Source organism: Halichoeres trimaculatus, unplaced genomic scaffold (genome assembly GCF_033239565.1).
Source record: "Halichoeres trimaculatus isolate MK-OKI-2021-1 unplaced genomic scaffold, fHalTri1.1 fHalTri1_scaffold_23, whole genome shotgun sequence".
Classification (NCBI taxonomy): domain Eukaryota; kingdom Metazoa; phylum Chordata; class Actinopteri; order Labriformes; family Labridae; genus Halichoeres; species Halichoeres trimaculatus.
In genome coordinates, this window is record NW_027437201.1 from 270,184 (window position 1) to 283,762 (window position 13,579).

At 41.5% G+C, this 13,579-nt stretch overlaps 1 protein-coding gene across 2 annotated transcripts in view; it reads right to left on the bottom strand.

Moving 5' to 3' along the window:
* The window catches only part of fmn2b (formin 2b), a 56,624-nt gene that overhangs the window by 23,845 nt on the left and 19,200 nt on the right, over positions 1-13,579 (bottom strand). For both annotated transcript variants that reach the window (XM_074663271.1, XM_074663270.1), the window contains exon 13: positions 2,093-2,152. In XM_074663271.1, coding sequence (XP_074519372.1) covers positions 2,093-2,152 — 60 coding nt within the window. The remainder of the gene's footprint in view (positions 1-2,092; positions 2,153-13,579) is intronic.

Below are 13,579 nucleotides of genomic sequence, written 5' to 3' on the forward strand. Positions count from 1 at the left end.
CGAAAGAGTTATTTCAAAACATTCAAAATGTCCATTAAATTCCAACTACATGGTCAGACCATAAACCAATATACTGCTCAGTTACTACTCGTCCATCTCGCACTAAAGCCTCCAGGTGGCGACTCAATTCTTCTCTATTGCGAGATGACAAATTTATAGTGCAGTTTGGAAGTAATTGTAGGAGTTGGGGGTTCAATGTGGGCTCTGTTGCAGATCAAAGAACTCCATGGGAGGCTGTGAAGGGCTTTATAAAGAGTAACACCACCTTATATGCCTCAACACGAAATAAGGAGAGAGCAGCCAAATTGGAAGATTTGGAATCAAAATAGGCATCTTTTGATGCTGCCGTGCAACATAACTTTGGTAACCACATAGCCTTACAGAAAGAATTAATCAAAAAAGAGATAAACTCTCTGCTCAGATGCTGTTCTGAATTTCTCATGCACAAGGCAAAATTATTCCTTTAACTCGTCAAAACCCAGTCATGTATTGGATATGAAACTTTAGATGGACAAGCATTTTGCTGATATTTTTTGTATTAAAGGTAAAGAGGGCATTATACAGTCTGACCCAAAAGAAGTTAAACTTTTTTGCTTCTTTTTATCACAGGCTGTGCATATCAGTAAATTATCTCGACGAACATATTTGCAATAACTTCTTGAATAACATCAAACTACCTTGCCTGAGTAATAGGGATCTGGTTGGCCCACTGTTGTTGGACATAACCCAGTATTCAATCAAAGAGGGTTCAGCACTTCTTTCCTAAACTTCTCTTTAAATCCTTCTAGCCCTGCAGCAGTTGTGTGATCATATCACAAACTCATTTAGAGTTCAGTGTAGCTTCTCATGTGACTATCTAAAGCAAGGAAAATGCTGTTTTTCACACACACACACACACACACACACACACACAGTATTATATATAATACATGTATGACCCCCAACATCCCATAATTTCCTCTCTAACGCCAACTACGTACACTAAAACTCATGTAGTTTCCACTTGGAATGTCGTAACGACATCAAACCAATGTCAAAATGTTTGTCATTGACACTAAAAAAAATTACACTTACCTATCCCAGACAGGAAGTCAGCTATTTACCTTTCCATTTCGAAACATTTTTTACCTTTTCTACACTTATTGATCGTGTATTATATCCCCAAAGCATGCTCAGAAACTCACCAAAAATGGCACACAAATTACTAGCACCGAAAATTTCCACATGATAGCAAACATAACCCCCAACATCCCATAATATGCTCTCTAGCGCCACAAAGGCACACTCAAATGGCTCTAGCCACCAGTAGGAATGTCCCACAGAGATGAAACCAACGCCAAAATGTTTGCCTCATTTTGTTGGACACTGTGGAGGTCAAACAGGTATGACAGACTGGCAGAGAGTACTGGCAGGAGCCCGAGCATCTGTCAAATGCTGCTTTCATCTTTCATTAATAACTGCTTTTGTTACCCATGCTTTACAGATAATCACAAAAGTGCAAACTAACATTCAACTCGTGCTTTATTAATGCTAAACAGTATGTACTTAATAAAAATGTAACCAGAATGGGTGTTACCTAAAGGATACATGTATTACACTTTACAATAAGGATCCAAAAAGCATTCAGTAATGGTTAGTTATGGTTAAGTAGTGCTCATGAGAAAAAGAAGCATTTATCATGTGTTACCTCAGGGAAATATGTGTTACACTTTACAATAAGGGTCCAAAAAGCATTCAGTAGTGGTTAACCATCGTTAGGTAATGCTTAAGTAATGCTTGTAAAGCAGTCTTATACATTTTTTGAGGTTTAGTTCGGGTAACTGATGTTAAAGGGTTACTTAATACATAATTTATTTTTATAATAGATTATTAATGCTTAATAATTTAGTAATTAACTGAACAGTAGGCATTAATTAACTGCTTATTAATGCGGAACTAATATGTTTATCAGCGTTATGTAACACATCATAATGCTTAATAAACTTAGAATAATTCTTAATAATGCCTTAACCAATGTTAATTAGGGTACCCTCATTGTAAAGTGTTACCAAAAGGCTAGTAGAATAAAGTTGCAAATAAAATAATGTCTGACCTGGTCAAAGTGACGGAGGTAATAGGCAACGATGAATGACAGCAGACTCCTCACTCCATCCTACAAGGCACGTGCGCACACACACACACACACACACACACACACACACACACACACACACACACACAAAGGAAAGGACAAAACAGAAGACAGGAGGTTGTATACATTACTCTATATGTCTTGACATAACCCCATAGGTTCTTCCTATTTCACCAAAGGTTTTTCCAATTAACCCAAAGGTTCTTTACGCAACCCCTATAGGTTCTACATAATCCATATTTAATCCATAAATAACCCCATATGCTCTTTACATTGCTCCATAGGTAATTCACATTACCCCATAGATTTTACACATTACCCCATAGGTTCTTTAAATGACCCCACAGTTTTTTTTACGATGCACTATTGGTATTTTTAAATAACCTCACATGATTTTACATTACTCCATTGGTTCTTTACATTACCCCATAGGTTTTTTGATTTACCGTTCACATTTATACATTACCCCATACACTGAAAAAATAAATGAATTTAAAGAGAAGTAAATTAAACTCAACTGAATTTGTGAAATCAACAAAAAAATGCCAGTTTGTGGTCTCCGCACAAATGAATCTGGTATAGAATTTTAAAAAAAATGTTCAAAATCCAAGACATTTGGATTTTCGAAACACATATAATTTTTGTAATGTGAGCTAATCTTTTCGAGTTCATCCACACACACACAAGGGCGCATGTTGAGGATTCATTCTGAGTGGATTCATTTAGAGTGAGCTGTAGAGCAGCCTGCAGACGTCCAGGGGCCTACAGGAGCCAACCTTTGACCCTTGGACAAGTTTAGCCTAGCTGTGTACTTGAGATGACTCTTCATTTCACCAGGATTGAAAGGTTTAGTGCCTACACCTGTCTTGACCAAGGTGTGTTGCCCGGCAACTACATGTTACAGAAAAACAAGCTACAGACACAGAGTCTGTTTACCATAAATGGTTAGTTGCATGCATTCAGGGACGCCCCAGTAGTATAAAGGGGACTAGGACATCAGGTTTAGGAGAGAGGAGAGGAGGGTTTTCTGTCTGTGTGCCATCGTTGTGTCAACTTCAAATAAAGATGTTGGACTGAAGCTGCCATTGGATCTCCTCTTCTTCATTGAACTCTGTCTCTTCTTCAAGCCAGTATTAGGGAAGTGGCCCACAAATTTATAACGCAGTCAGATCAAGGAGACCAGGAGTGAACCTCACTCTAGGAAAGACACGTCACGCACACACACAAGGGCGCACACTCACACACATGCACACACACACACAAAACGATCTTGTTGTCTTTACTGACATCACTGGTTATTTTGAAACACCAAATACTTCAATACCTAAAAGCCATCAGTGTTCCAAGCACCAATGGACCTGCAGTGATTCAAGATAGAAATGGTATAGAGCAAGCAGGAGCCTACAAGGGGTGTAGAAAGTCTTTCATTTCGTCATTTTTGCTGTTTTGTAACCGTGAGTGAGAAGGGGAACACAGTAGATATGAGACTGCTGTATGTGCTCAATGGATCGAACTGCTTGTCTGCACTCCACAGCACTGGTTGGCTGTCTGTGCTCTTCAGGACAGACCTGCTGTCTGTGTGTTGCATGACCCAGACTGGCTGTCTGTGTGCTGTGTTGCGGATTGGCTGTTTGTGCGCTGCATGCTGTGGATTGGCTGTCTGTGTGCTGCATCACACACATTGTCTGTGCTCCACAGTTTATACTGGCTTCCTGTGTGCCACAGCATGCACCAATATGATCCAAACAAATACTGTTTCAGTACTGTTAGTCAGCTAAAAAGGTCTCACATACAGTGCACAGACAACCTGTCCATGTCATGAAGCACAGACAACAAGTCCATGTCATGATGCACAGACAACCAGTCCATGTCATGTGCAGAGCATGGACACTCGGTCTGTACTGTGGAGGACTAACCAACAGTTCATGCCACACAGAGCACAGACAGCCTATGCCCTGGTAAAGTCACACAGTGTTTAGCAGGGTTTCATATTCACTGTGTTCCATCCTCACTCAGGGTTACAAAACATAATCACAGCACAAATTAATGTCTAATGGTTAAATGCACGTAAATAGTTGAAGTAATCCAACAAAACCTTTTTTTTAATTAAATGGCTTACTTAAAAGATGTGATTGCAAACAATTTTGGCTTAACAGTGCAGAACAAAGAATGGTTTGTTGTAACAACAGAACAAAAATTGCGACCATGAATGAGAAGGGGGCAGCATTTATGCCTTGTGTCAGTCTTGTTTCAGTCAAGAATTTTAGACTTAACTCTGAACTGGCCTAAAGCTGGAAGTTTAACACCAGGTTATTTACTGTGCAGTAGAGGCTGACATTTTTTCGGGAATCTGACGGGTCAAGGGAATCCTGCGGGATTCCCGTGGTATTGGAGTCAATTTTATATCAATCACGGGATTGGGATGGTATGGAATTAAAAGTTAACGAGAGCAGACAGGAGCGGGAACCAATCAGGAAGATAAAATATAATATGTGACATGTGCCTGCATTATGTAGTTTATTTCCAATAAGCCTACACTGTAAGGCGTGTAAAAAGAACTACACTTCACAGAAGAAATTCAATAAAGAACAGCAATCGAGGGAGTAAACACTGCCGTAGAATTAGGTGTGCTACAAACTGAATGACTGACTGACAGCAAATAATGTCTACAGCCATTGCATCACTGTAGTCTCCATTTTTGTGCTTTTTGCTTCCTGCAGAGATCAGGGCTCCACTTCAGAAGTGGCCAGCTCGCCGGGCTCAAAGCGCAACTGAAAGGCTCTGGGTCAGCTGACAGCACTGGCTCACTGGAGCCAGTTAAATAATGCCTTTAAAAATAACACATAACCACATCATTTTCATACTTTATAAAACTGTTGTTTTGTCAGAGATTAGTGTGACATAATACCATTATTGACTGATTCAGCGACAGTTTCACGTCTGTCCCTGTGCGAGCATCATGGATGAAAGCTGCCGATGCACACAGCTCCGCTGCTCTTTCCCCCTGTCCCAGCAGTGCGCTTAAAGCGTCTGGTCAAACCACAGTGCATCGCTCTCTCTGGCCAGATAATCTTGGTGAAATCCTGTCATTATTTTCAAATCTTGCAGTTAGTGTGTGCTAAAGATTTAAGAGATGATGATCTGCAAAGATTTTCATGTGTGATACAACCCGGTTTCATAATCTTTGAAGATTTTGAAATTCCTGACGTGTGAGCCAGGCTTAATGCAAAGTGAGAGGTAAGGACCTACAGTGTTGGGCCGTAACATCACCACAAATAGCGTTGTTAGTAGTTTAACTACACTTTTCATTAACAACGTGGTCACGTCGTTTACAAAATCAAAGAACGTTTCTATAGCTTCGCTGATTTTTTGGTCATGTAGGGAATGCAAAAGTTACATTAAACATTTTAAAATGATTCATGTTGATGTGCTTGAAGCGGAGCTTTCTTCTGCTGTCTCATCTCACACTTGTAAGGATCAGACTGTGACGCCATCTCCAAATGCCGCTATGTCTGTGATGACCAATAGAAGCAGAGGAACTGTTGATGTCATCTAGAGTTGTCACGATACCAAAATTATGATTCAATACGATACCTGCCTAAAAAATTTCGATATCGATACTTTATCAATACCATGGCAAAACCTAAAAAATCAGAAAATTAATAGAATTAGCAGCTTGAAGGGAAGGCTGCTTCAAGTGAGTTTCCAGTCATCTGTTAGTGTGTCTGTCGGGCTAAGGGAGATTTGTAAATTGTGCTGATATTTCACTCACACACACACTCAGGGCTAAGCCTGCTCCACACAGCTCATGTATTTATGACACCGATTATTTGTCGTATCAAATACAAACAGTGGTGAACTTGTTTTCTGTCACAAAGTAAGTGACACTTGTTTGACTCTTGTGTTTGGGCATGTCGTTTGAACCTGTCACTCTTGCTCTTTAAGGAGGTGAGGATGCTGAACGGTGAGGTGCTTCATTATGTTTGTAGTGTTTCCTCCGTGTGTGTCGGTAGTAAGCTTTACAGATGGGCTTTCAAACGTGCATTAGCTTACGAAGCCGTTCTGACTGTCGGCTTCGTAAGCAGAGTAACGACAAATTTCGCTCAGTGCATCGGCTTTTTGGACAAGCTGTTGCCGGTTCACAGGAGTGCTGGAACTTGAAGTCATGTCTTTAACTCCTTCTGTACTTTTGCATCCAGCTTAAGAAATCAAACTGTGGGGACTGCTAGGGGCGCAGAGATGTAGGACACAAGTTTCCGCTGCTCCTGGAAATGTGACTTACTTTTATCAAATAACTATTAATATCCTGGTCAGTTATAGTATTAAAATACAGAGAAGATATCTGCAAGTTCTACTGGTGTCCCTTACTAAGCGAAACAACTAAAATGTCCTCTGCTCATCAAAAACCAGAGCCAGCTAGAGGAGGCCGCAGCAAAACCTCACCCTGTCCTGGAGCAGCCATGCAACAGGTTGATGACTCCAGTGCTGATGCTACTAGCAAGGCTCTCAACGCTGAACTCCTAAAATCCATGATGGACTCCCTTAAAGCTGACATCTTCAGTAAACTGGACACGCCGTCCTGTAGCCTCCGCTCCGAAATTGCCCCGTTCGCAAAGAATTGAAAGACTCCATTGAACCACTTCAGAAAATAGCTGAGCAACACCAGCTAACCATGCTAGACCTCGAGCAAGCAGCTACAGACCATAGCGGTCGTATAACGGAGCTGGAGGCTACAGTTAGCAAGCTAACAGCTAAAGTGAAACATCTAGATGATCGTTGTGAGGACCTTGAAGGGAGATCCAGGAGATACAACATCCGGCTTATAGGTCAACCAGAAGGAATCGAGGGGGACCGGGCTACTGAGTTTATCGCCATACTCTTGAAGGACTTGCTTCGCCTGGATGAAAAAACGCTACTGGATCGTGCACATCGGACGCTGCGGGACAAGCCCCAGGAGGGAGCTTCACCTCGGCCATTTGTGGTGAGAGTCCACTATTTCCACGTTCGAAATGAGATCCTTCGCCGCGCGGGTGAACGCTCCCCTTTCCTCTACCATGGTAAGAAGATCTTCATATTCGCCGACTACACCTCCACTGTCGCTAAGAAGAGGGCTGCCTTTGGAAATGTTAAGCAGCTACTCCTTTCATGCATTAAGTTTGGGCTGCTATTTCCGGCAAAACACTCAGAATCACACTGTCGAGCGGGTCATACTTTGGTTTGAGGATCCAGCTAAAGCAAATGACTACGTTAACAAACGCCTCAAGATGGTTGTCACACCAGATGATGTTTGAAGGGACATATCTTACGTGAGTGTGAGCCATTAGCTAACAAGCTGTCATTTGTAAACATAGTGACTTGGACTACATTTCCCAGTAATGCACTGCGGTACAGAGCACTTGACAGAAAACTCACCAAGCTGTTGGTTATGGCTATGCTCCTCACTTTCTTGATATACTCTGTTCTTTCATACATGTTTAAGTTTAACTGCGTCACCTTTCCTTCAGGTAGCACACTATTGTTTTTATAGTGATGACTGCGATGGAGCGTTTAACGTGTCTTATTAGGGTTAATGCACGTGTCTCGTTTGGGGAGGCACTTCTGCTTGGAGGGGTGGGTGTGATGTGGCTGAGTTGCCATGGGGGAATGTTCTGTTCTGTACTACCTCTTGGTTTTGTGGTTGGTCTACTTGGTCTGCATCTGCAAAACGTTTACACTGAACACTGGACTTAACTAACTGGTCATGTGTCCTTCCGCGCAGCGCTAGTGCGCTCCGTCCCCCCTCCTCCTTTCAGCTGTAGGGAATGTAAACAATCTGTGCTTCGAGCGCTGGTTTTAGCCTCGTGTAAGTTTGATCAAGTATCGTAATTCTTTTGTTTGTACTCTAAGGATTGTGAGGCAGCATAGGAAATTCAAAATGAGTGACTATGACAGCGACAATGAAGTTCCATTCACTTTGGAACCAAAAGGATACCTACATGAACCGGAGTAGCTACACAGAAGAAGAGCTGCTACAGATGGCGACTGAAAGGAATACAGAGGAAACATCCACGGACACTGGACATCAAGATGCTGAGTGTTACTGCTGCCACGACTGTTGTTGTTGTTGTTGTTGCTGTTACAGGACACTCCAGAATTTAGAAGAGCAGGGAAATCTGTGTGATGAGTTATATAGACGGCTTGAGAGCCAGCAGTGTCCTCTAACTCAGACAAATCCTGAAAAGTGTCTGTAACCAAGTTCCACTCGTGACAGCAGTAACACCCAGCATCTGTGGGCATTGAGTCACAGCTCAGACATTTACATCACTGAGTATTTCAGACTCTGTCTTGATGTCCAGTGTCCGTGGATGTCTCCTCTGTATTCCTTTCAGTCGCCATCTGTAGCAGCTCCTCTTCTGTGTAGCTACTCCGGTTCATACAGGTATCCTTTTGGTTCCAAAGTGAATGGAACTTCATCGTCGCTGTCATAGTCACTCATTATGAATTTCCTACGCTGCCCTACAATCCTTAGAGTACAAACAAAAGAATTACGATACTTGATCAAACTTACACGATGCTAAAACCAGCGCTCGAAGCATAGCTTGTTTGCTTTCCCTACAGCTGAAAGGAGGAGGGGGGACGGAGCGCACTAACGCTGTGCGGAAGGACACATGACCAGTTAGTTAAGTCCAGATAAATGTTTATATTTCCGAAGACTTAATGCACTTAAAAAATATTTTATGTAGCGCACTATTAAACTGTGGTGTTACCTTTTGATTTTAGTTCTTGTAGGCAGAGAAAATAGCCTTTGAATTTGGTACAGTCTGCCCCTGTTAGCGTCTATTTCCTCGTCACTATCGATCACAGTTTGTGTCTTACTGAGGGAGAGGAGACAACTTTCTACTGTATCTAATGTCCTTAGTGGTCACATAAGCCGCGTTTCCACCAAGCAGTCCGGGTCAGTTCGTCTTGGTACGGTGCGCTTTTAGCGGCGTTTCCACTGACTCATCCCGGGAAAAAAACCGAGACGAGCCGTCCCACTTTTTTTCCCACTTTTTTGGGACCCTTTCGTATAGGTGCCAGACTGAACCGATCCGCTCTCGGGAGCTGGAGCAACACACTGCAGACTGTTGATTGGTCAAAAGAATCGTCACTTACCCCGACAGCGGCTGCATTTCTCCTGGCAGCACACAGACTTCTCTGAAATGAAGCTTGATTGCACTTTGTAACAGAGAGTTACATGAAAATCACAGAGAGGACGAAATGCTGCATGTCTTCCATCCGTGCTCTTTGTTTACTGTGTCGCGTTTTCTTCGTTGGATTCAATAGCGGGGTAAGCTGCTACGGCATCGCGCTATTGTTTACCAGCTGTGGCTTCCGGCATCTAACTTACACGCCGCCCACCACGAGAGGGCACAGTTTGCTGTGGAAACGCAAATGGGATGAGACTTTACAATCCCAAACAGTCCCAAACCGTCCCAAACCGTACTGAACCGACCCGTACTGCTTGGTGGAAACGCAGCTATAGAGCTCTTACAACCCCACTTAAAAAAAACTGAACTATCCCTTTAATCTTTATGGCCCTAATTGGGATGATGATTCCATTTTTGAAACACTTTTTTCTACTCTTCCAGATGTATCCTCACATTTTCTTATTGTTGGTGGAGATTTCAATTGTTGGCTGGATCCCAACAAAGACCGTTCCTCTCCTCGAACTTGCACTACCTCAAAAGCCGCTAAATTAATTCAGTCCTACATTGAACAACTTGCTCTATCTGACCCCTGGCGTTTTTTCTACCCCTCTGGTAGAGAGTATTTGTTTTTCTCTAGTGTGCATCATACCTATAGTCGTATTGATAATTTTCTGGTTGACAATAGAATCCTCCCATTCGTAAAATTTGCTTTATATAACACAATAGTCATATCTGACCATGCACCAGTTACTATGGATGTTAAATTCGAAGGGGTTGCTAACCCACTCACCATGGCGCTTCAATAACCGGCTACTCTCAAACAAAGACTTTGTGGATTTTATCCGTAAGTAAAATGACTTCTTTCTCAGCATAAATGAGACCCCTGACGTGTCTGCATCTATGTTATGGGAGACCCTAAAAGCTTACATCAGGGGTGAAATAATTTCTTATTGCAGCTTTGAAAAGAAAATTTAGAAAGCAAGGTTTAATGACGTGACAAAACTAGGGCTGGGGGTAAACGATTATTTTCAAAAGAATTAATCGGGAGATTATTTTTCGATTAGTTGACTAATCTAACAATTAATTGGACGTTTAGTCTAACGATTATTACTCTGTTGTTCGATTATTTCAAAACCATAATGTATCCAAATACATGCCAAAACGATCTCTCTCATAACAGCTAATTAAACAACACTGTTTTGTACAGCAAAATGCAAAATAATGAATAAAATTATAAAAAATTAAAAGGCCAGTCTGTTTACTCTGACAGTCCAATAGGGCTGCAACGAACAATTATTATTAAAGTCAACTAATCTTTGTGTTTCAACCTAATTTGGCCTTTAAAATGTGCAGACCTTAATAATTCAACCTGTGTGTTGCATTTTCACTGCATTTACTCAGAGTCAAGTTCTCACCTCTGATTGGTCAGCCCTGTGTCATGTTTTTTTGTTTGTCTTTATTTCATTCATGATAACATAAAAAATATAAGTAGCCTACTATACAAAAAATTAAATAAATCTCAAAATGAATGAAGCAGGTAACAGGGAAATGGCGTTGTTTTACGCAGTTGGACAGACCGCTTATTAGTGACTTTGGGCTTGTTTTCTAATGTTTATTTGCTGATTGGGGCTTGCTTTGCTCACTGTATGATCCCGCCTGACTCTCTCGCTGAGGGGTATTGCACAAAAGTAGGATAAATACATCCAGGATAAATGAGCAGGCGCGGCTTGAATAAGCCTAGTCAGCGCTTTCTCGGATTAATTGGTTGCATGTTTGGGGGGCCAGGATGAAAAGATGCTGCTTAGTCAAGCCAGGTGTGGATCATTTGAATAAGTGCGTGTTCACAGCCTTCTTAAGCGGACCATGAGATCGATCACAGAATCACAGATTGTAAATAGAACAAGGAAGTGCATCTTTCTTCACGCGGGACGAACAGGCAATGCTTCTTCAACTATATGAAGAAGTAAAACATATAATCCACAAGAAAGGCAACACGAGTGTGGTAAAAAAAAAAAAAAAAAAGGAGGGAAAAAGCCTGGCAGTTAATAACGGACCGGCTTAATGCGTAAGTAGCGCGAACATGTACAATTAAGAAACAGTACTCCACACACTGTCATAATTACAGTTTAAGGATGCGGAGCTGCTGACTATTCAAGTCCACTTATCAATACTTGGGTTTTTCTTTAATGTGGCCCATAGAAGTGCATGTTACTCAGGTTATTTAAAGTATAATTAAGTTCAAAGAAAATGTCAACTCTGTGTCCGTGATATCTATTGAATCAATTCATCTTATGTTGTGTTCTGTTTTATCCCTCATCTGTCATGAGGAACAAACCTGTCTGGCCAGAAAAGAACCTGGCAGCAGGTAAAAACCAAATCTAAAAATATTCTGCAGTCTGGTAAGTTACTTATGCGTAGCCCAACGAGCAATTATCAAATGAAGTGATACATTTGTTGTCTGCTGAGAATGAATTTCTGTACAATTTTAGCCGTGAAAAAAAAGACTCGTCAAACCAGCACAGGGAGTGGCCCAACAAGCCAGGACCTGACCCCAGCAGAGGAGCTGGCACTGGACTTAAATAAAGGGAGGCCAGTGATGGAGGGGATCCAGGGGGGACTGTGACAGATAGTGATATAGGCTACATATTAATTAAACCTCTGCCAGAAATTTGACAAGCTGTCTTTATTAGTATTGCAATATAACAGTAGGGCTGACAATGAGACCAAATGAATGAATAGAAAGATTGTTTAAGTTAAAAAGTGGAGTCAGAATGATGTGGGACCCTTTCACTCCTAAAGGTGGAGTCCTAAAACAGGACGCTTTTCCTATTTTCAGGAGACAGTTAAGAAAAAGTTTTATGCTGTCTGTTATATTGTAGTCCATTTCAGTGGTGTGATATAGCCTATTTATATTTCCTTTGTTTCTCCTCTTTCTCATTCTGTAGGTTTAGGGTTGTTTTTTTATTTTTTATTTATTTTTTAGGCCCCTACATCAGTATGGTTGGTTTAGTACCAATTTCAGTAAGGCCTGTTTTTTTTTTCGTTTTCATTATAATAATTTTAAATCTTTTATAGTAGGACTTGTATTAATAAAGAAAGGATTCTCAACTGTCTGAGCTAAAAGTTATTTTTGTCTTCATATAATCTGTGCAAATAGATAATACTAAAGTCAACCAGCAAATGCGAAGACTACAGTTGTAAGATTTGGGTGCAGGATGATTAAATGATGTAATGTGTAGAAAAGGCATGGAAATGCTGTAAACCATGATCATTTCTTACATTACAGAGAGCAGAGCCAGCGCAGGATTAATCTTATCCTGGTAGTTAGCCTGGTCCGGAGCAGGCTAGCTGCAGAGAAGAAATCACCATGGTAACTAGTCTGGGATAAACTTGACCAGCTTTTGTTCAACCGACTTGAGGCTAACTTCATCCAGGATAACCAATGTTTGCCAGCTTAATCCCTTATCCTGGTTTTGTGCAATACCCCCCAGCTCTCCATGACAACGCGTTTAGTTTCGCTTCTCTACATGCGCCATTTCGCTCATGCGCACTCCGCCCCTCCTCCTCCCTGCTGAGTGTTACCGGTGCAGTGTGAGCTTGCGAGTGAGAGATCCATCAGATAAGTGTCCTCTCTTTTCTAAAGTTAGGGGAGTTTTGACACTAGTTTGTGACTCAGATCCTGAAAAACTGTCGGTAACAGAGAGTGAAGGAGACTCTCTAAATCATGTTATCAGACGCTAAACTCCGGGAGCTGTCAGGCTGTCCAAGCCGGAGATGCAGAGCCTCGGTCAGAGCGCACAGCGCTCTCTGGAAGTGGAGATTTTTCCTCATCAATATTCCTCACGTACGAACTTAGTGATCTTTTCCCATAAAAGTATCCAATAACACAGCACCTCATGCTGTGAACTGAAGTTACAAATGAGTATTACCCCCTGGTGTTTGATTTCACCATGTGACAACCACAATAAAAACACTAATACGACGCGTCGACTATTAAAATTTGCGTCGACGAATTTTTATCGTCGACTAGTCGATTACGTCGACTAATCGCTGCAGCCCTAGACAGAACGCATTTCTCAATTAGATGCAATATATGCTACCTCCCCCTCTCCATCTCTCTACAAAGAACGTCTCTCTCTACAGTGCTAGCCACAGATCACACAACAGAAATGCTATTGAAGTCAAAATATATTTTTTACAAACAAGGGGACAAAGCCAGTCGGTTGTTGGCTCACCAACTTGGACAGACTTTAGCCACTCAACAAATTCCGCAAGTAAA